Source organism: Pogoniulus pusillus, chromosome Z (genome assembly GCF_015220805.1).
Source record: "Pogoniulus pusillus isolate bPogPus1 chromosome Z, bPogPus1.pri, whole genome shotgun sequence".
Classification (NCBI taxonomy): domain Eukaryota; kingdom Metazoa; phylum Chordata; class Aves; order Piciformes; family Lybiidae; genus Pogoniulus; species Pogoniulus pusillus.
Window position 1 is genome coordinate 68,311,249 of NC_087309.1, and position 21,059 is coordinate 68,332,307.

At 42.1% G+C, this 21,059-nt stretch overlaps 1 protein-coding gene across 1 annotated transcript in view; it reads right to left on the reverse strand.

Moving 5' to 3' along the window:
- The window catches only part of TMC1 (transmembrane channel like 1), an 87,423-nt gene that overhangs the window by 58,795 nt on the left and 7,569 nt on the right, over positions 1–21,059 (reverse strand). The window contains exon 4 of the mRNA XM_064176341.1: positions 16,952–17,092. Within this exon, the coding sequence (XP_064032411.1) occupies positions 16,952–17,092 (141 nt within the window). The remainder of the gene's footprint in view (positions 1–16,951; positions 17,093–21,059) is intronic.

Consider the following 21,059-nt stretch of genomic DNA (forward strand, 5'->3'; position numbering starts at 1 on the left):
GAGGTAACATAACAACAATCATTAAGACATGAAAAATACTCCATGGTGGTTCTGAAGGCATTTAATCTCTCTAGCTGAACACAAAATTTCTCCACAAACATGTTCTACTATGAAACTAAATTAGGCCAGAGCAAGAAGGAACTTTCCACAAGGAGTATCATAAAAAAATTGTTTTACACTCTCAATCCAAGCCTGCAGTTCACTTATTCAAAATTTTTTTACATGATTTTCTACAAAACCCAGTATTTTTTATCCCTGTCTCTCATACTCTTCATCAATCAATCAATCAATCTTCCAAGTTACAGTTTTAGCACTATTTGAGAATTTACTCCATTACTTTTTGAAGGTGGTGATTTTATCTCCAAGTGCCAGTGGCTGAAGTTTCCTTTCTCACTGCATCCCTTCTCCTCCAACACTGCTTTGCATCAGTGTGTGCTAGTTACAAAACTGCAAGAAACCACCCTTAAATACAACTGTGTTATAAACTATTTTTTTCTCAGACTTTCACTCCATTGGCCTGTATCAAAGTTCATCTTCCCAGCACAGACAAACCAGAAAATGATCTGATACCAGCTTGTCCTGGAGTCCTGTATACCCCTGAATTCCTCTCCCTCCGTGGCTTGAATGGGAGAGGAAAAGGCTTGAAAAGACCTGTTTCCTCCCCCTGCCCTGCAGGCGTGAAGGGGGGAGAGCGAAGGGCCCTTCTGGCATGAGGGATGCCCGTGCAGTGCCCGCTCTGGAATTGGGCTGTAATTGGCTGTGGTCTTCGTGCCTAGGAAGTGGTAACTCTGCTCTTTGTCTAGGGAGGGTATAAATATTGGAGGACTTCCTGCCTTCAGGGTTCCCACCTTGGAGTTCGTTCCCACCTTAGAGATCGTGCCTGCCTGAGCATTCCTGCCTGCCTGACACTTCTTCCCCTCCACCTGGATAGATTCTACAGAAGGAGCTGGGCGCTCTGCTCAAAGGACTGCTTCACCCATTAATGCCTATTAAGGTCTTATCGACCCTCCTGTGGCTTCTGAAAGAGAACCCGAGAAAACGAGTAGCAGTCCACCCTTTTCAGCCAGCCTGACTGTGAGTTTATTTTGGAAAAATGCTATAAAATAATACCTAAAGCCTTTTCCAACTTCTGACTTCCAAAATAATCAACTTATCTATGGCATCCTGTAGATTTTCTCAAACGAGCTGAATCTGATAATTAAAACTAAATTAATTTCTGTGTATAGTTTTGGGGGCAGGTTTTCAGGAAAATAAAATAACTCTATTTTTCTATAAAATTCCTGACTCGGCCACATTAATTCCCTGCCTCCACAACACAGCTAAACTGCACTGAAAAATCACTTAGATCCATGCACACACAACATTTGTGAGGCTATTTTCATGTTTTATTAATGAAGTGTGAAGCAACTCCTTTAGTTATTTATATGTTACTTTCCAGTATTAATAAATTTGTTGAATAAATCTTGGGAAAAGTCAAATAAGTTTCCCACTTACACTGTAGTTATATTCTAGCCTACTAATTATACACTGTGATTTTTGGAACTGATAGAACTTTTGTCATTAATGGGTACTTCACACTAACCACGACAAGAAGATGTTTCAAATATGGTTTGAAATTTGTGATTATTAAGATTTCCCATTGTGATATGAGCAAATTCACTGCTCAGTTAATAATCATTGAATAGATAATAAAGTTGCAGCACGTACTGTATGTCCCAAATAGGGGTTGTGAAAGGAGCTATGTCCTGTTGGCAGCCAGTCATAGGTGGTGTTTCCCTGGGATTAGTGTTGGGCCCAGCTCACTTTAATATCTTTATCAATGATCTGGACAAGGGAACTGAGTTCATTCTCAGTAAGTTTACAAATGACACTAAATTGGGCAGGAGTACTGATTTGCTTTAGGGTAGAAAGACTCTACAGAAGGATTTGGATAGGCTGGATTAATGGGCTGAAGCCAGTTGTATGAGATTCAGCAAAGCTAAGTGCTAGGTCCTGAACTTGAATCCAAAACCATCCTGCCCTGTATGGGAAATAGTTTGGCCATCATGACTAGGGAAGTGATCACCCTCTGTACTCTACACTAGTGAGGCCACACCTCAAATACCATGTTCAGTTTTGGGCCAGTCACTGCAAGAAAGACAATTGTTCTGAAGCATATTCAAAGAAAAGGATCAAAGCTGATGAAGAAGTAGACTTAATAAAAATGGTTGAGGTAATGGGAATTGCTTAGTGTGAAGAAATGGAGGCCTAGGAGAGTCCTTCTCACTCTCCACTGCTGCCTGAAATGAAGTTGTTGCAAAGCGGATGTTGACCTGTTTTCTCATGTAACAAGAGATAGGGCAAGAGGAAACAGCCTTAATTTGCAACAGGGGAAGTTAAGACTGGATATCAGAGAAAATTCACTGAAAGAGTTATGAGGCACTAGAACAGACTGCCCAGGAAAGAGGTGAGTGATCATCCCTTGAGGTAGTTAACACATTTATAGATGTGATGCTAAGGGACATGGTTTAGTGGTCACCTGGTAGTGCTAGGTTAGCAGTTAGACTCAATGATCTAAAAGGTCTTCTCTAATCAGAACAATGTTATGATTATATTATTCTATTATTATCATCCACTTACAAGAAATGAACTTATTTTTAAAAAAGAGCTATTATTTTATGAAAGAAAAATGCAAGGGTCTTCTACCACTCTTGGAATATATTAAATGAAATTACCTTTGATGTTCTACAAGCACGTCACAACTTTGATGCATGGTGGATTTTACTGATAACATTATAAGCAGCATTTCCATAACACTTATTTAGAGATATAAAGTCTTACAAAGGGTACTCTACCACATGCAGATATACAAACATCAACAGCCAATCTGTTAGCTGCATACATGAGTATTTGTATGATTGGCAGTTCAATGCAAATCTTAATAAGAGTTTGATTCTATAAAAAAATCCCACCAGAGTTTTAATGAAATACCAAAAAAAAAAAAACAAACAAACAAAAAAAAAACCACCCAAAAAAAAAAAACCAAACAAATTCAGTGCAGAAGCAAAGCCTGTGGGTAACAGGGCATAAAATATATGTGGTTATGTGTAAGGAATACAGAAACTGTACCTACTAGGCAATGCTGGAACCTTCAAATGGAACAGGTTTTCCTTTGACCCTTCCACATTTCTCCCTGCACCGGCTTTGCAACAAGTTTGTCCCTTTGGGTTATTCCTGACCTTTGTGATTTGTAGGTTAAGGAGAAGTTTCCCTGACTTCTGCTTAAACTTCCTTTAAAAGTTCAGCAGTGACTTGACACCACTCACCCTGGGAACAGGCCTGGAGTGCCCTTTCCATGTGTGTGACACTACTTCTTTTCGTTTGTTTTGTTGTTGTTGTTGTTGTTGTTTTTTCATTTGGGCTTTTTTGATTGTTTGTTTGCTGGTTGTTTTTTATTGATTTTGGGTCTTGGGGATTTGTTGTTGTTGTTACAGTTGCTTTTGTTGAATATAATTCAATATGCTACTTAATTCAGATTTCTACCTTGGTATCTAAACTACCTCACTTAAAGACCTCTGTTTTCACATCCCTGCAGATTTTTGCCACATTTTGTTGGTTTTTTTTTTTTTCTGTTAAAATGTGAGGGTGAAACAATCAAAAGTGGTTCTAAACCCATAGAATTGGTTTAGAAAACACCACAACAACCAAAACCCCATATATAGATATACACACCTATTTGAAAGTAGCACAACTTCACTAACATGAAGATGTGTCAAAAACAATGCAGAGTGACAAAACTGAGCTTTGTAATCACTGGTATCATGTGTTATAGGTAAATTATCTATATCAGAGGACAAGCCAAAGTGTGCCCCGTTAGCTAACTGTGAATTTAAAGAAGCTTCAGAGAAACCTTATTAACTGAATTACAGACACAAGAAACTACTAAATGTTTCATGGGGCTGGGCATTATCGCCCCAGAGAAGATTGAGTTAATTATTAATACTAGGTGTGGAGTTACAGCTTCCAAAGTGCTAGGTGTATGGTAGTTCAGGTGCGTTAGTGTTGCTGAGAAGGATGAATTACAGCCCTCAGAGGCTGCTGCTAATGAATAAGATTCAACTGAGTTGCTTACATTTTTCAGTAACAGTTCAGAAAGGTTTCAATCTCCAAGTCCTAAAAACTCATTAAAAAGAAATGTTGGATTAATATTGATGACCGAGGATCTCTTCAAGTCTTAAAAATAGTGAATAAAAACTGACTGCAAAACATCTGTTGTCATGTACAGCTCAATTGAAAGACAATTCAGAAGCAATAATGGAAAAATTATAGAGTTATTTAATACCCAGCTGGTCTCCAGGACATCCAGAGTGGCATTCATGGCTGCCCAAATGCCCATGGTAAGAGAGATGAAGTACCAATTTCCTGGACTTACAATCCAAAAAATGAGAAATCTCCACCATCCCACATAAACTTCTCCACATAAGCTTTTTATGCATCTTTGGAATAGTTATAAAATACTCTATATCAAAGTCATCTGTCTTCATGCATAATCTAAAGCCTCTAACAAATACATTACACTAAAAAAAGTACTGAAAAATCACTACATTATATTCTGTCCCTGGTAGATGAAGAGGAAACTGCTCTGCTTTCCTTAGAAAAACTCAGATGTGGTCATGGCTCTGTTTATGGTCTGTATTTAATTTCAAGTCCTTTAAAAAGTCAAAGTCTGAACATGATGTTTAATTGCCTATATATATATACATGCATATGTATAAACACAGACAATTAAATGTATGTATGTGTATATGTATGTATATGTAGTCATTGTGCTTGTTCTGATAGTTTGATAACTGGTTTGTGGGTGCTACAGCTTTAGAATGAGATCAATGTTGGCACATGTCTACGTTCTCATGTTCAATTCTCTGATTATGCAGGCACCATAATAGACTTTGATGGTGGATGTAAATTACAGAGTGGTTAATAATATTTGCTGTTTTATAGTACAAAACTTTGGCTATCTAAAATATTCCCCTTTCTTTCACGCCTGTTCAAAACTCAACCTGGAAAAGACATAGACAGTGATGCAGTCCCCAAAGTCAGACTCTCATAGGTACATTGGGATAATTCTCCCTGAAAGTTTTCTAATGTGCATCAGCAGAAACTGTTGTCCCTGGGTTTCTTTAGTTTGGAGGGTTTTGTTTGCTTGTTTGTTTGGTTTGTTTAATCCAAAAATACTTTAAGTAGTTTCCTCCTCCATCGAAATCTCAATGTTGTTATCAATGATTGCTAGTTCTCATCATCTGATGGCTTTTCAGGTAATTATGTACTGGCCTGAGTAGGCAGAGTCAGTAGGATATGTGCACAAATCATGACTTCTATAAAAGGCACAGCAGTACTCATAAACCACTAGAAGAAAAAGGAAAAGAACACAAAACTCTACTGAAGGATAATATTTGTCTTGAAAATGAGAAAAAGACTGGACTATAGCCACACTCATGTTTCCAACACAGACCACTATGTCCCCAGCCTGCATTCTAACATGACTGTGGCTTGAGGCGTGAGAGAGTGGTGATGCTGTTTCCTGCATAGCATCTTTTCATTTATCTCTGTGGCTTCTTCCTCACTTTTCCCTCATCACCAGATGGATAAAGATGTGACCACAATGTTTCAAGGTGAGGCTGCAGTTTAACAGAGCCAGTACATCTCAACTTCAAACAACGGAGGCACACTGCAGCATAGCAGTATCCTCTCACAGTTCTTCAGATAATAATCAGGGTTGTTTGAAATGCATCTTTCTAGATATAGGGATGTAAATTAGAAATTAGAGCTGATCTAATTTACCAGTGCTTGTCGATTAAGAATGCCATTTTACCACTAAGTATCAGAGCCAAGTTTTGAAAGAGCAATGTTTCCTACAGAGCAGTTAGCTCTGTATGTGTATTCTGAAGTTATTATCCATGCATGCATTTTCAGAACAAAAGTATGAAGGAAAACATTATCTACTTTACAAATACTCACAAGGGCTAAGTAGAAATAACCTTTCCCAGCCTATACATTTTAAGCTATGAAAAAGCACTACCACAGGAGAAAAATGGTTTGAATCATCAAAATGAGTGGGATAAAAATTCTTAAACAAACTACTCCAACAATTTAAATTTTCTTATAGATTTTTTTAAGTACAAAATTTAGTGGAAAATAAATCTTTCTCTAGAAGTAGTTTGATATAACAAACCACCACTTCTTTTAAAAAAAAAAAAAAAGTCCCTTTTCAAAATAATATTAAAAAATACATATTTTGAGGGGTCTTAATTTGTCACAAATACATAGAAAATCCTTGAATGTTCCTGCAGATCTGTACTTTATTTGGAAAATGTAAGTGGTAATACAGAGCAAACATGGAAGCAGAGTCTGGCTTACAGCAAGGAACATTTCTTATAATGCTGGGAAGAAATCACCAACAATTATTTTTCTAATGTGGAAGTTCAAAGGCAAAGAATAGGAAATTTTTTTCTACATCTAAGAACAGAGGCTTTTTTTTCCCCCACACATAATATCCTTAAAACTACACAGGGAAGGAAACAGACGACATAGAGAAGTACGCAGTAATTATAACTTTTGACCAAAAATTTCAAAAGCAAGGATGGTAATATAAGAGTATTCAAAAAGTTACACCCCCACCTGGCAACAGCCTCCCTTCAGGTAGTTGTAGACAGCAATGACTACACCCCTGAGCCTCCTCTTCTCCAGGCTAAGCAACCCCAACTCCCTCAGCCTCTCCTCATAGGGTTTGTGTTCCAGGCCCCTCACCAGCTTTGTTGCACTTCTCTGGACATGTTCCAATATCTCAACATGTCTCTTAAATTGAGGAGCCCAGAACTGGACACAGTCCTCAAGGTGTGGCCTGACCAGTGTTGAGTACAGGGGAAAAATAACCTCCCTTGTTCTACTGGCCACACTCTTCCTGATCCAGGCCAGGATGCCATTGGCTCTCTTGGCCACCTGGGCACACTGCTGGCTCATCTTCAGCCTACAATCTCTCAGTACCCCCAGGTCCCTTTCTTCCTGGCTGCTCTCCAGCCACTCTGTCACCAGCTTGTAACGTTGCTTGGGGTTGTTGTGGTGGGAACTTGACCTCCTGGACAGATGGGCAGAGTCCAATGGGATGGCGTTCAATAGCTCCAAGTGTTGGGTGCTGCACTTTGGCCACAACAACCCCATGCAGAGATACAGGCTGGGGTCAGAGTGGCTGGAGAGCAGCCAGACAGAAAGGGATCTGGAGGTGCTGATTGATACCCGCCTGAACATGAGCCAGCAGTGTGCCCAGGTGGCCAAGAGAGCCAGTGGCATCCTGGCCTGCATCAGGAATGGTGTGGTCATCAGGAGCAGGGAGGTCATTCTGCCCCTGTACTCTGCACTGGTTAGACCACACCTTGAGTACTGTGTTCAGTTCTGGGCCCCCCAGTTTAGGAGGGACATTGAGATGCTTGAGCGTGTCCAGAGAAGGGCGACAAGGCTGGTGAGAGGCCTTGAGCACAAGCCCTACGAGGAGAGGCTGAGGGAGCTGGGATTGTTCAGCTTGGAGAAGAGGAGGCTCAGGGGTGACCTTATTGCTGTCTACAACTACCTGAGGGGTGGTTGTGGCCAGGAGGAGGTTGCTCTCTTCTCTCAGGTGGCCAGCACCAGAACAAGAGGACACAGCCTCAGGCTGTGCCAGGGGAAATTTAGGCTGGAGGTGCGGAGAAAGTTCTTCACTAAGAGAGTGATTGGCTACTGGAGTAGGCTGCCCGGGGAGGTGGTGGAGTCGCCATCCCTGGAGCTGTTCAAGGCAAGATTGGACATGACACTTGGTGCCATGGTGTAGCCTTGAGCTCTGTGGTAAAGGGTTGGACTTGATGATCTGTGAGGTCTCTTCCAACCTTGATGATACTGTGATACTGTGAAAGTGCAGAACCCTGCACTTGACCTTGTTAAATCTCATCCCATTGGCCTCTGCCCGCCCATCCAGCCTGTCCAGGTCCCTCTGCAGGGCTCTCCTACCTTCCAACAGATCAACACCTGCTCCTAGCTTGGGGGCATCTGCAAACTTACTGACGCAGGACTCAATGTCCTCGTCCAGATCATCAGTAAAGATATTGAACAGGACTGGGCCCAGCACTGATCCTTGGGGAACACCACTAGTGACTGGCTGCCAACTGGGTGTGGCACCATTCACCACCACTCTCTGGGCTCTGCCATCCAGCCAGTTCCTGACCCAGCACAGAGTGAACCTGTCCAAGCCATGAGCTGCCAGCTTGGCTAGGAGCTTGTTGTGGCAGGCTGTGTCAAAGGCTTTGCTGAGGTCCAGGTAGACTACATCCACAGCCTGCCCCACATTCAGCAGGCGGGCAACCTGATTGTAAAAGGAGATTAGGTTGGTGAGACAAGACCTGCCCTTCCTAAACCCATGCTGGCTGGGCCTGATCCCTCGGCCATCCTGTAGGTGCTTTGTGAAGGCACTCAAGATGACCTGTTCCATGACCTTGCCTGGCACTGAGGTCAGGCTCACAGGTCTGTAGTTTTCTGGTTCCTCCTTTCGACCATTCTTGTGGATGGGCATCACATTGGCCAGCTTCCAGTCTTCAGGAACTTCTCCAGTGAGCCAGGAATGTTGATAAATGATGGAGAGTGGCTTGGCCAGCTCAGCTGCCAGCTCTCTCAGCACCCTAGAATGGATCCCATCTGGTCCCATGGACTAGTGAGGATCCAAGTGTCTCAGCAGGTCCCTTACTTCTTCCTCATGAATTACAGGGGGACTATACTTGTTGTGGATCTGTTGGAGGGTAGGAGAGCCCTGCAGAGGGACCTTGACAGACTGGATGAGTGGGCCAAGACCAATGGAATGAGAATTAACAAGGCCAAGTGCAGGATCCTACACTTTGGCCACAACAACCCCAAGCAGCGCTACAGGCTGGGGATAGAATGGCTGGAGAGCAGCCAGTAAGAGAGGGACCTAGGTCTAGTTGACTGAATAGGGCTTGGTGATAGGTTGGACTGGATAATCTTGGAGGTCTCTTCCAACCTGGCTGATTCTATGATTCCATGAGCTGACAGTTTGATAGAATTGTCTGGAATAAAAGGTGATTATTTTTTAAATCTTATTTCACATAGAAACATAGTAATAAAGCTGGATTTTTTTCTTCAGTTAATATAATCAGATTTTATTCAAGATATCTCTATCTCCTTGTCTGTTTTTACTAGCTTGCTGTTCTTGCTCATCATGCTGGACATGATCTTTTAACCATCCTTTTCTGGGTGATACACCTGTAGAAGCTCTTGTTCACAGGTTTACAGATCAACACCCTGCAGTGATCAGGGACACATTCAACAGGATGAGGCTGCCCAAGGCCACATCATCTGATGCTGAATGTCTTCAGGGATGGATCCTCAACCACATACCCGGGGAGCCTATTTCTGCGTCTTGGATTAACACAATATATTCTCACAAGCCCACTTCCCCACACACACATGGCAGGGACAGTAACTGCTCATTTGAGGCAAATTTCCTCCACAAACTGGGGCAGAATTCTTTTGGGGAGAATTTCCTTGTAATTCCTTAACTCATGCAGCTAGGGCCAAAGCTGCATTTCTGTCCCACTTCTTCATGTCCTTCTCAAGGTCATGTAAGTAAAATCACAGTGTGCACCATGGAGTGTATCTTACAAATTCTCTCCCTTGGACAGGAAAGTGCCTGCTCCTCATAGTTTAAACATGGGACTATATAAGCAGGGAATAGTACAAGTTCTTCTTGAGTTGATGGATGTCCCAAGACAGTTCCTCCATAGCTGAAACACAGGCCTGTGCATAGGAAGAGAGACATCCCTCACACTACCAAGACTTGGTAGTCATTTCATCCACCATTTGTCCTTAGCCATCTTCAAAAGTCATAGGTAAAGACCAGGTGGTGACCTCTGACTCTTTCTGTTGTTCCCATGATGGCTCTGGTTAATCTTTATCTTTTACAAGATGAACTGCTTTCCTTGGATGTTTCTTTTTATCTACAGGAGCAGCAGATAATGGCACAGGCAGGTTCTCTGGTGCAGCTTCCATGCCTAGTGGTCTGTCTGTAGGCCCAGAGACCTTTGCTTGCCCCTGAGTACTCTGAAAAGTGATGGAACGGTTTATATAAGCATGGGACAGGTCCCAGCACCTCACAGTGATTTCTGCCTTTTGGGAACTTCCAGGATGATAATATAGTTTTTCTAAAAATCTCATCAGTTTGTCAGGATTTTGCACTTGTTCAGGGGTGCAATTCCATAACGCCAGAAGTAATCATCATCCTAGGCACTTGCCCATACTGTCCATGCGCCCTGCCACTCAGAATTATCCAGCCTTCAGGCAGATCTCCAAGGGGTATTCTTGGAGAGACCTGTGTTGTTCTAGACAAAACCTGGCCCTCCAAAAACCAGCACTGCAACAGCACAGCTCTAAGCCATTCCCCAGAGGTGACACATACCACAAGAGACAGCACAAACAGGACTCCAACACATCAGCTGCAAGCTTTTTTTGCCAGAAAGCAAATGAATCAACATAGCAAATACAGCACAGGGGAAAAAAATGTTAAAACTCTGATAACAAGCCTCAAACATTAATTGCATTGTCTTAGTGTGATGGTTTGGGTGTTTCCTGCCCCCCAGACTTTAGAAGGTATCCAGACTAGTCTCAGCCATCTCTGGGAATATGAATTAAGCTATTTATTTACAGCTAGCACACTATACAAGCAGATATATACAGTTATAGACAGAAATATACAAAGTAAAAGTAATACAAAACACAACTCCCCTCTCAGAAACCTGAGTCCCCAGGAGGGGTTCTCAACCACCCCTGCACCTTCCCCCTGCCCCTCTCAACCTTACCCCAGTCCTAAAGAAGAATAGAGGTTCAGCCAAGAGGTTAAGAAGCAGAGGTGAGTGGCAGGTGAGGTTAGGGAGATGTAGCTCAGTCAAAGCCCAGCCCGAGAGTGCAGCAAAATGGCGAAAGTGTTATCTAGTGTTTACCCTTCTTGTTCCCATACATCTCAACGAGACTGTGAGGTGAGTAGACATCACCATTGTTTTCCTTTCACAGCCTATGATCTAGTTCTTCCCACCAAAACATTCTACCCTGCTTCAAATTAGCACACTTAGTATTTTGCTTCTTGCTATCTCAGTCCTTTCATCTCCTGCTGAAATTGGCCATTTTGGTTAAGACAGCTGCTTTTGAAGCCTCACATTGGGATGCCAAATATGAGCTGCCCTGGGTTAACACAACTCACTCTCTCTAGCCTCAATCCCCCAAAACAGATGAGAGGGAATACAACACACAAAAAATAATCTGGGCTGAGATAAAGAATTTGCTGAGGTGATAAGATGTGTTAGCCTGTTTGCAGAAAAGGCCATTAAAGAGCACAAACAGCAGCAGAAGAGAGAGACCACCTCCAGTCCACCAACCTACAGCCCATTCAATGGCAAAGACCGACAGCCTAAGCCCATAAATCAGAAGCAGCAACTGGCACAGGATGCTCTGCTCCAGCCAGCTCTTTCATTTTTAAGCTGGTGTGATGGCAGCACAGTAATGACTATCAGCAGCAGACTCAAGTCAGCCCATAATATCCATTATTTTACCACTCATTACAAAGAACTTCTTCCTTTGGTCTAACCTAAATCCACTGTGCTTCAGTCTGAAATCACTGCCCCTCATCCTATGACTACAAGCCCTTCAAAGCAGTCTTTCTCCAGTCTTCCTATAGGTCCACTTCAGATATTGAAATGTAGCTGTAAGGTCTTCCCAGAGCCTTCTGCAGGCTGAAGAACCTCAGTTCTTTCAGCCTACCTTCACAAGAGAGGTACTCCAGCTCTCCATCTTGGTGGCCCTCCTCTGGACCAAATCCAGAAGGTCCATGCTTCTCCTGTGTTCCTTATTCCTTACATCCCTTGCCAAGTTCAGCTCCAGCTGCACCTTTGCCTTTCTGACCCCATCCCTACATAATTGGACAGTGTCCCTATACTCTTACCAGGACACCTGCCTCTGCTTCCACTGCCTATGCATTTCCTGCTTGCTCTTTAATTTGACCAACAAGATCTTGATTCATCCATACCCACCTCTTGTCATCTTTTCTGATTTCTTACACCTAGGAATTGAGAGTTCTTGCACTGAATAGAAAATGTCCTTAAAGATCATAGAATCCTTTTGGTAGGAAAAAGACATTTAAGATCATTAAGTCCAACCATAATCTAACTCTGTCAAGTCTGGTGTTAAGCCATGTCCCTTAATATCACATCTTTGGATCTTCTCAACATCTCCAACAATTGTGATTCAACCACCTCCCTGTGGAACCTATTCTATTGTTCAACAACCCTCCACCAACTTTGTTGCTCTTTTCTGGACACAGTCCAGTAGCTAAATATCCTTTTTGTAAGTGAAGTCCTGCCTTATAGAGATCATTGATAAAGACATTAAAGAGAATTGGCCACAATACTGAGCCATGGAGGATGCTGCTTTTGTTTAACTGGCTCTAACTCATTTCACAACAACTGTTTGGGCCTGTCCATGCAGCCAGATGAAGCATCCACCCATCCAAACAAGCCACGAGCATCCAGTTTCTCCAAGAGAATGCTATGTAAGACAGTGTTAAATGCTGCACTGAAGTCCAGGTAAACAACACCCACAACCTTTCCTAAGTGGGTCACCTTGTGATAGAAGGAAATTGTGTTTGTCAAGCAGGACCTGCCCTTCATTAATCCATGATGACTAGGCCTGATCACCTGCTTGCCCTACACATGCTGTATAATGGGACTGAGGATGATCTACTTTGCAGTCTCGCCTTGGTTCCAGGGAAGGTCTCTAGTTCTCTGAACCCTTTTTCTAGCCCTTCTCACAAATCTGCTACATCTGTTCCAGTCCCTGTTTCTGCAAGTAGTTTCCCAGAAGGTCCCACTGACTAATCTTGTGAACAGATGGAGTTATGTTTTCCTAAAATGCATTGTCCAAACTTTATTCCTCTCCTGATCCATATACCTTAACACTGCAAACTCCACCAGGCTGCCTCCAGTCTTGACATCTGCGATCAGCTCATTTGCATTATTGACAGGTTGATACCAGAGGACTAAAAGCTATCAAAAGGGACTTCAAGACACTAGGAAAAGCAGTTGAGGGAGCAGGAGCACAGATAGTCTTTTCATCTTTACCCTTAGTCACAGGTTGGGGTGCAGAGAGGAATAGGAAAGCACATTTGATTAACAAGTGACTCAGAGGCTGGTGTCTCCAACATAACTTCAGATTCTCTGATCTTGGGAATGTTTATATTGCCACAGGTCTGCGATCAACAGATGGGATACAACTGACGCAGAGGGGGAGAAGGACCCTGGCACATGAGCTGGCTGGGCTTGTTGAGAGGGCTTTAAACGAGAGTGGAAGGGGGAGGGGGTTAAACATGATAGCACTAGAGATAAATCAAAGGAACTTGAGGATGGTAGGCTAGAGATAGGGGTAAAAGCAGCAGCCCAGCTGAAGTGCATGTACACTAATGCAAGCAGTATGGGTAACAAACAAGAGGAGCTGGAAGCTCTGGTGCTGGAGGAAAACTATGATGTCGCCGTCACCGAAACATGGTGGGATGGCTTGCATGATTGGAGTGCTGTAATCAATGTCTACAGACTCTTCAGGAGAGACAGGCAAGGGAGAAGAGGTGGAGGAGTAGCTCTGTATATTAGGGATGCTCTGGATGTCGTGGGGGTAGAAATCAAGAATGATCAAGTTGAGTCTTTATGGGTGAGAATTAAGGGGAAGGCCAACAAGATCGATATCCTCATTGGAGTCTGTTATACACCACCCAACCAGGAAGAAGAGGTTGGTTTATTACTCTTTAAGCCACTGGAGGCTGCCTCAAGATCACCTGCCCTTGTTCTGGTGGGCGACTTTAACCTACCAGACATCTGCTGGGACTTAAACACTGCAGAGAAGAGGCAGTCTAGAAGGTTTCTGCAATGTGTGGAAGACAACTTCTTATCCCAGCTGTTACGTGAGCCTACCAGGGGGGCAGCCCTGCTTGACCTGCTGCTCACAAATAGAGAGGGGCTGGTAGGGGATGTGGTAGTTGGAGGCTGCCTGGGGTCCAGTGACCATGAAATTACAGAGTTTTCAAAATATGGAGAAACCAGGAGGGGCATCAACAGAACCTCCACACTGGACTTCTGAAGGGCAGACTTCAGCCTATTTAAGGAACTAACTCAGAAAGTTCCTTGGGAAAAAGCCCTTGAAAACAAAGGGGTCCAGGAAGGTTGGACCTGCTTCAAGAAAGAACTCCTGAAGGCACAGGAGCAGGCGGTGCCATTGAGCAGGAAGATGAGCTGACGAGGGAGGCAGCCAGAGTGGATGGGCAGGGAACTGCTGAAGGAATTAACGATTAAAAAGAGAGTATATTGCATCTGGAAAAAAGGGGAGGTGTCCCAGGAAAAGTTCAAGGAAGTTGCTAGGTCTTGTAGAGGAAAAATTAGAGAGGCAAAAGCTCATTTAGAACTCAGGCTGGCCATGGCTGTCAAGGAAAATAAAAAATGTTTCTATAAATATATGAATGGCAAGAGAAGGGCCAAGGACAACCTCCAGTCCTTATTAGATAGAGAGGGGAATATAGTGAGAAAGGATGAGGAAAAGGCAGAGGTGCTTAACACCTTCTTTGCCTCAATCTTCAATAGTGGGACAGGTTGTCTCCATGGAGTCGAGGCCCAGTATAATCCCCTGTAATCCATGAGGAAGAAGTAAGGGACCTGCTGAGACACTTGGATCCTCACTGGACCAGATGGGATCCATCCTAGGGTGCTGAGAGAGCTGGCAGCTGAGCTGGCCAAGCCACTCTCCATCATTTATCAACACTCCTGGCTCACTGGAGAAGTTCCTGAAGACTGGAAGCTGGCCAATGTGATGCCCATCCACAAGAATGGTCGAAAGGAGGAACCAGAAAACTACAGACCTGTGAGCCTGACCTCAGTGCCAGGCAGGGTCATGGAACAGGTCATCTTGAGTGCCTTCACAAAGCACCTACAGGATGGCCGAGGGATCAGGCCCAGCCAGCATGGGTTTAGGAAGGGCAGGTCTTGTCTCACCAACCTAATCTCCTTTTACAATCAGGTTGCCCGCCTGCTGAATGTGGGGAAGGCTGTGAATGTAGTCTACCTGGACTGCAGCAAAGCCTTTGACACAGCCTGCCACAACAAGCTCCTAGCCAAGCTGGCAGCTCATGGCTTGGACAGGTTCACTCTGTGCTGGGTCAGGAACTGGCTGGATGGCAGAGCCCAGAGAGTGGTGGTGAATGGTGCCACACCCAGTTGGCAGCCAGTCACTAGTGGTGTTCCCCAAGGATCAGTGCTGGGCCCAGTCCTGTTCAATATCTTTACTGATGATCTGGACAAGGACATTGAGTCCTGCGTCAGTAAGTTTGCAGATGCCCCCCAAGCTAGGAGCAGGTGTTGATCTGTTGGAAGGTAGGAGAGCCCTGCAGAGGGACCTGGACAGGCTGGATGGGTGGGCAGAGGCCAATGGGATGAGATTTAACAAGGCCAAGTGCAGGGTTCTGCACTTTGGCCACTACAACCCCAAGCAGTGCTACAAGCTGGTGACAGAGTGGCTGGAGAGCAGCCAGGAGGAAAGGGACCTGGGGGTACTGATAGATAGTAGGCTGAAAATGAGCCAGCAGTGTGCCCAGGTGGCTAAGAGAGCCAATGGCATCCTGGCCTGCATCAGGAAGAGTGTGGCCAGTGGGAGAAGGCAGGTAATTTTCCCCCTGTACTCAACACTGGTCAGGCCACACCTCGAGGACTGTGTCCAGTTCTGGGCTCCTCAATTCAAGAGAGATTTTGAGATATTGGAACGTGTCCAGAGAAGGGCGACAAAGCTGGTGAAAGGCCTGGAACATAAACTCTATGAGGAGAGGCTGAGGGAGTTGGGGTTGCTTAGCCTGGAGAAGAGGAGGCTCAGGGGTGTAATCATTGCTGTCTACAACTACCTGAAGGGAGGCTGTTGCCAGGTGGGGGTTGGTCTCTTCTCCCAGACAACCAGCAACAGAACAAGGGGACACAGTCTCAAGTTGTGCCAGGGGAAGTATAGGCTGGATGTTAGGAGGAAGTTCTTGCCAGAGAGAGTGATTTGCATTGGAATGGGCTGCCCAGGGAGATGGTGGAGTCACCGTCCCTGGAGGTGTTCAAGAAAAGCCTGGCTGAGGCACTTGGTGCCATGGTCTAGTTGACTGGCTAGGGCTGGGTGATAGGTTGGACTGGATTATCTTGGAAGTCTCTTCCAACCTGGTTGATTCTTTGATTCTATTGGCATCCCTTCTGGTAAGGCTGGCTATTCCCTGGCCTAAGAACTTGTCCTCAGTATGCTCCAAGAATCTCCTGGATTGCCTATAGTTTAACATTATGCCTGTGGGGTTTATCCATATCAAAAAACTATCTGCAAGAAAGTGAATGTTTCATGTCTAATAATACATGACCATATATTTTATAAGCATTTGGGTAGTACTGCATTGGATGAGTTATTCAAAACAGAAGAATTCCACTGTTTTCACAAAAGAATGATGTTCCCTGAGTTTACTCATTTTTCTGCTTTGTAGAAATTTTACCATAATTGGAGACTTAATTTTTCACCTTCATGAAATGCAGTGATAGATTTGCTAGGGGGAAATATAGTTTTATATGTGGCCTACCTAAATATGTGTGAAAATGAAAGCTCAAATCAGTTTGCGTTTTCATAACTTACAAAATCTTAGGCTTGTTTCCAGAAAGTTAATATAGAAGGTGCTCCCTTCCCACCCCAGTAATCTTCATATATTTCAGAAACAGCATCATTATCTTTAAATGAGATATTTAACTTATCAAATGGAATCATTTACCCAACAATTAACCCAACTAAAGAAAATTGCAAGGAGGTGCAATAGAAACATAAAAAGGAAATCAAAACGTACTTCAGGACAGACAACTTCTTTTTCATCTTCCATGGCTTGTTTCGTAGTGTGGCAATTAGTTTCTTTTTTTCTTCTACCTCTTCTTTCAGCTTGGCCAATTCCTCCTCTGTAATTGGCTCCTCCTCAGAGTCAGAATCAGATCTTCAAACAGAAGCATAAACAAAATCCATAACTAAACCTCAGAAAGAACAAAAGTTTTGACTGAAGCCTGTACTTAGTGTTAGTTCTTGTTAACTTTGTGGCCTAGATAAATGCCTTCTCTATTACATAGAAGGGAATATGCAGTTAGACTTGTGACTAATTTAAGCATGAAAGGCAAAGCCTGCATACAAAACCACAGCTGAACCAGCTCTACGTGCTGAGTGTTCCATGGAAAGTGGGTAGTGCTCTTAGGAAACTGTCTGACAGACTGTTTCTGCAAGAGTAGCTGTCCTGAGAGACCAGCCTATCCTCAAAATGGGCAAGTTAGGGCACTATAACTGCAGCCATAAAACCAAATTTGTTCACCCCCTTCAGTGTGGCGCAGGAGAAAGAAGAGGCACGACAGCCACAGCAAAGGCTGTTTTAAGCACCAAATGACAGCCTCTCCGCTGATCAAGACAGTAACTTTTCAGAGACAGAAACAAATGAAATCTGCATTGCAGTAAGGCTGTGTGATGTGTCCTAGTACACAAAGTAAGCAAATGAATCAGTAATATCATGTTCAGGTGTGTTGTGCTCGTAATCTGAATTTCTTATCCATGTAACAGCTTCTAGTATCTTCAGAAAGCATGTCTGGTTAAGGCAATATCCACTTTCCTATAGCATGCATAGACACCCTTTTCTGTGAGCAATCTTACATCTCACCAAACAGTATATAGCAAATTGTTAGCAACAGGTGTTTCATCTTCTTATGCCAGCAAACAGGAAACTGATAAAAAGGAAATTATCAGACACTGACTTCCTACCCTAAAAACCTGACAGTGACAACTACCATAGGTGAGTTCTTAATAAAATCAGTTTGATCTGTATTTTTGTATGTTTGATCTGTATGTTCCTAGTTTTTTTTCTTTTGCCTTTTTAATTGTTTTAGATGTTTGAAAATGTATTGCAGAGTAGTTTTTAACAGTTTTCTAGTTTTTTTTTCAGAAACGGTTTGTTCAGATTTTTGCCAAGCAAGCACTTTCTGGACTCTTTTGCTTACAGTCCACCATTCTGAGAGTTATGTTCAAAATCCAGTGTTGGAACTGAATGATTCATTACCTATGTCACCTAACTGTAACTAAAGCATTCTAAATTTATTTTTCTACCAAAAAGGATAACACAGCTAGCTAAAACACAGCTTTGACATGAAAGTCAAAAGGCTTCTTTATATGATATAAAAGATAAAAAGTTCTATCAACAAGAGTATTTAAAGTTTCAAAACAAACAAGCATAATAAATGCAAAATTCTTTCTGCAATACAGCAAAATACAAATTTCTCGTTGGCCATGTACCTTTAATTTTCACTAAATATGCAGCCTTATAGCAAAAGAAAACAAAAGGTCAGTCTAGAAATCTCACATAGAAGTTAACAAAAAAAAAGAGGCTCTCACAGTTATCATATGCCCTGCTATTAAGTAGTGAAACACTGTTCATTGCAAAGATTATAAGAAAATGAAACCCCTCAGTCATAAAACTTGCTGTGATAAAAACTAATGCCATAGAAATAAGAAATTACAGAAAGACTGATCCCAAATACCAGACATGTTTACTGTTATTCTAGTACTGTGACAAGCAAGTGAAGAACTTAAGTCAAATACGTGGAAGTCAATAAAAAGACTCGTGCATACAATTTTGAGGTATTATAATCCAACAGGAGTCATGTCTTTAAGAGGAAAAGGATTAAAGGAATCTGGTTTTGAGCAAGATTTAAACCTGTAGTTGTTATAAGGAGCTGCCTTGGATTTTACAAAGCAGACAGTAAGGTGCAAATATTAAGGATTTCCTTCAACAGAAGATACCTGGGTTGTGCAAACTGGAAATTCAGTTTTACAATATTGCAACAAGTGTGATGAGAAATACAAGTGGTAGGTGGTAAAACAGAGAGCTTATTGAAGAAAGGAAGATAATCAGAACAGAAGCTAAAGTAGGGATAACATTGCCTCTTGTGAATACTGCCCACTACTGCGTTGTCTTCGCAAACATGTCCCATCTTTCACTTTTCACTTTACATTGGAACCAGGAAAAAAATTCCATATTTCCAAGCATCTTTAAGAAATAATTGTTTCCAAGTGTGTCTACACTGCAGAGTCAAACTTCATGCAGTTACAGCAGGGATTTCCTCTAGCTCAAGTGGTTGGATGCTATGAGATTCAAGTCAGGAAATCAGAATTTTGTTTTCTGCAGTGTCATGAAGATTGTAAGGCATACTTTTGAAGGCCAGAAAGGTTCCCTGTGACCTTAAAACTAATACAGAGTGTAAAGCATCAGTAAATATCTTCCTATCAGGCCCCTATCTTCCTTGGCTTCAATTTAATACATATAATGGATCTTTTCCTGACTCAGTATAGTGCTTGAAATTAAGAATGTTTCCTCAAATCACACATCTGTTACCTACTCTCTATGTTTTGGGTTTATGCTCATATTAAATATATGTGTGTGATGGTTTTAGTTTCCTCTCCATTTTATGGACATTATCCACTTTCTTTTTTTCCCCTAAAAGCCATTTTATAGAGGTAAAAACCAAGACGAAAATGTTTTCTTGGAGCTTGGATAGTTTCAGTGAAAAGTCTAGTAAGACTTTAATAGTCTTGAGTGACAAGTGAATGTATTTGACTACACTTTTTTTTTTTTTTTAATTCTCTTTATTGATAATCCCCATAGCATGCTCTGGAAGTTAGAGCTCTTCAGCAATTTTCCTGCTAGCAACAAGATGGAGTGTTTTTACTGCCTTGATCTTCCTACTAAAAATCAGTTTATTTGCTCACAGATAAAGCTACAGAGCTATACAGTAAATACAGAAATCTTACAGGCTAGGAAGAATATAAGATTCCACCTCTAATGATTTGTAGTCTGGGCCACTGCTTATTGTTTCTAAAGCAAATCAGTCATAATTAGATAAGCTTGTAAAGAAATAAGTAGCTTTTCAACCTAGCAATATCACAGAACTTCACAGTGAGACTGTAAGAAGTAATTTATTATCAATAATTTTGGAATTATGACCAGTGTAGAGCAGGCCTTCCTTCTACCCTTGTTAACAGTTAACAATGAGCTACATTAACAACCAATGAGAGCGAACAGAGGAGAATTTAAAATCCATGCAGAAACAACTCTTCACCAAGGAATTACCCTGTGAAACTCACTCCCACAAATTAACAGAGATGAAAATAATCAAGCTAAAAAAAGAACTAAGACAGAATCCACCCAGGATTCCTTTATGTAGAATAATTAATGTCTAAAGAGGTTTTCCCCACTTCAGAGAAAAGTAGAGAGAGAGGAAGGGGGCAACAGCAGCAGATTCTATTGGCTTGTGCTATGATATAGATAGAAGGGCTTCACTTGTAGAGTCATCTGTAACGATAGCAGCAATTACAGTATCATGTCCTTGTGGAGCAATATCACATGTCATTTCACTTTTCCTTTTATTTTAAGATTTTTATATTGGTTTGTTGTTTTGGGTTTTCTTCTCAACTTCTTATTTTACTGTTACAGTTTTTCATATTGAAATGTCACAGCAATTAAAAACTACATCAGTATAATGTACATTTTGAGCATTATTTAGGATTTATTCTGATAGGTCCTCCTGGACTTGCTAGGCAAGCTATATTTCTGTGATGGCACCGTTTTCTTCTGTTGTGAAGGTCTGCAAATCCTATATCCGAACAACAGCTAAACTGACCAGCCTATTTCCCTATTTTTGGGGTTTTTTTTCTTTAAAAATATTTTTTAAATGTTCTTACAGTAATTATTATGAAATCTTGTCAGCTGGTCCCCTAAAAGACCACAAATATAATATTATTGAGGTATTTCCAGAGCATCATTAATCTTTCTCCAAATGCTGTGCTCATGAGTTCAAGAATAAAGTTTTGATCCACATAGCAATTTCTAATTATTTAACTCAAACACATGTTATTTTGATGTTAAGATC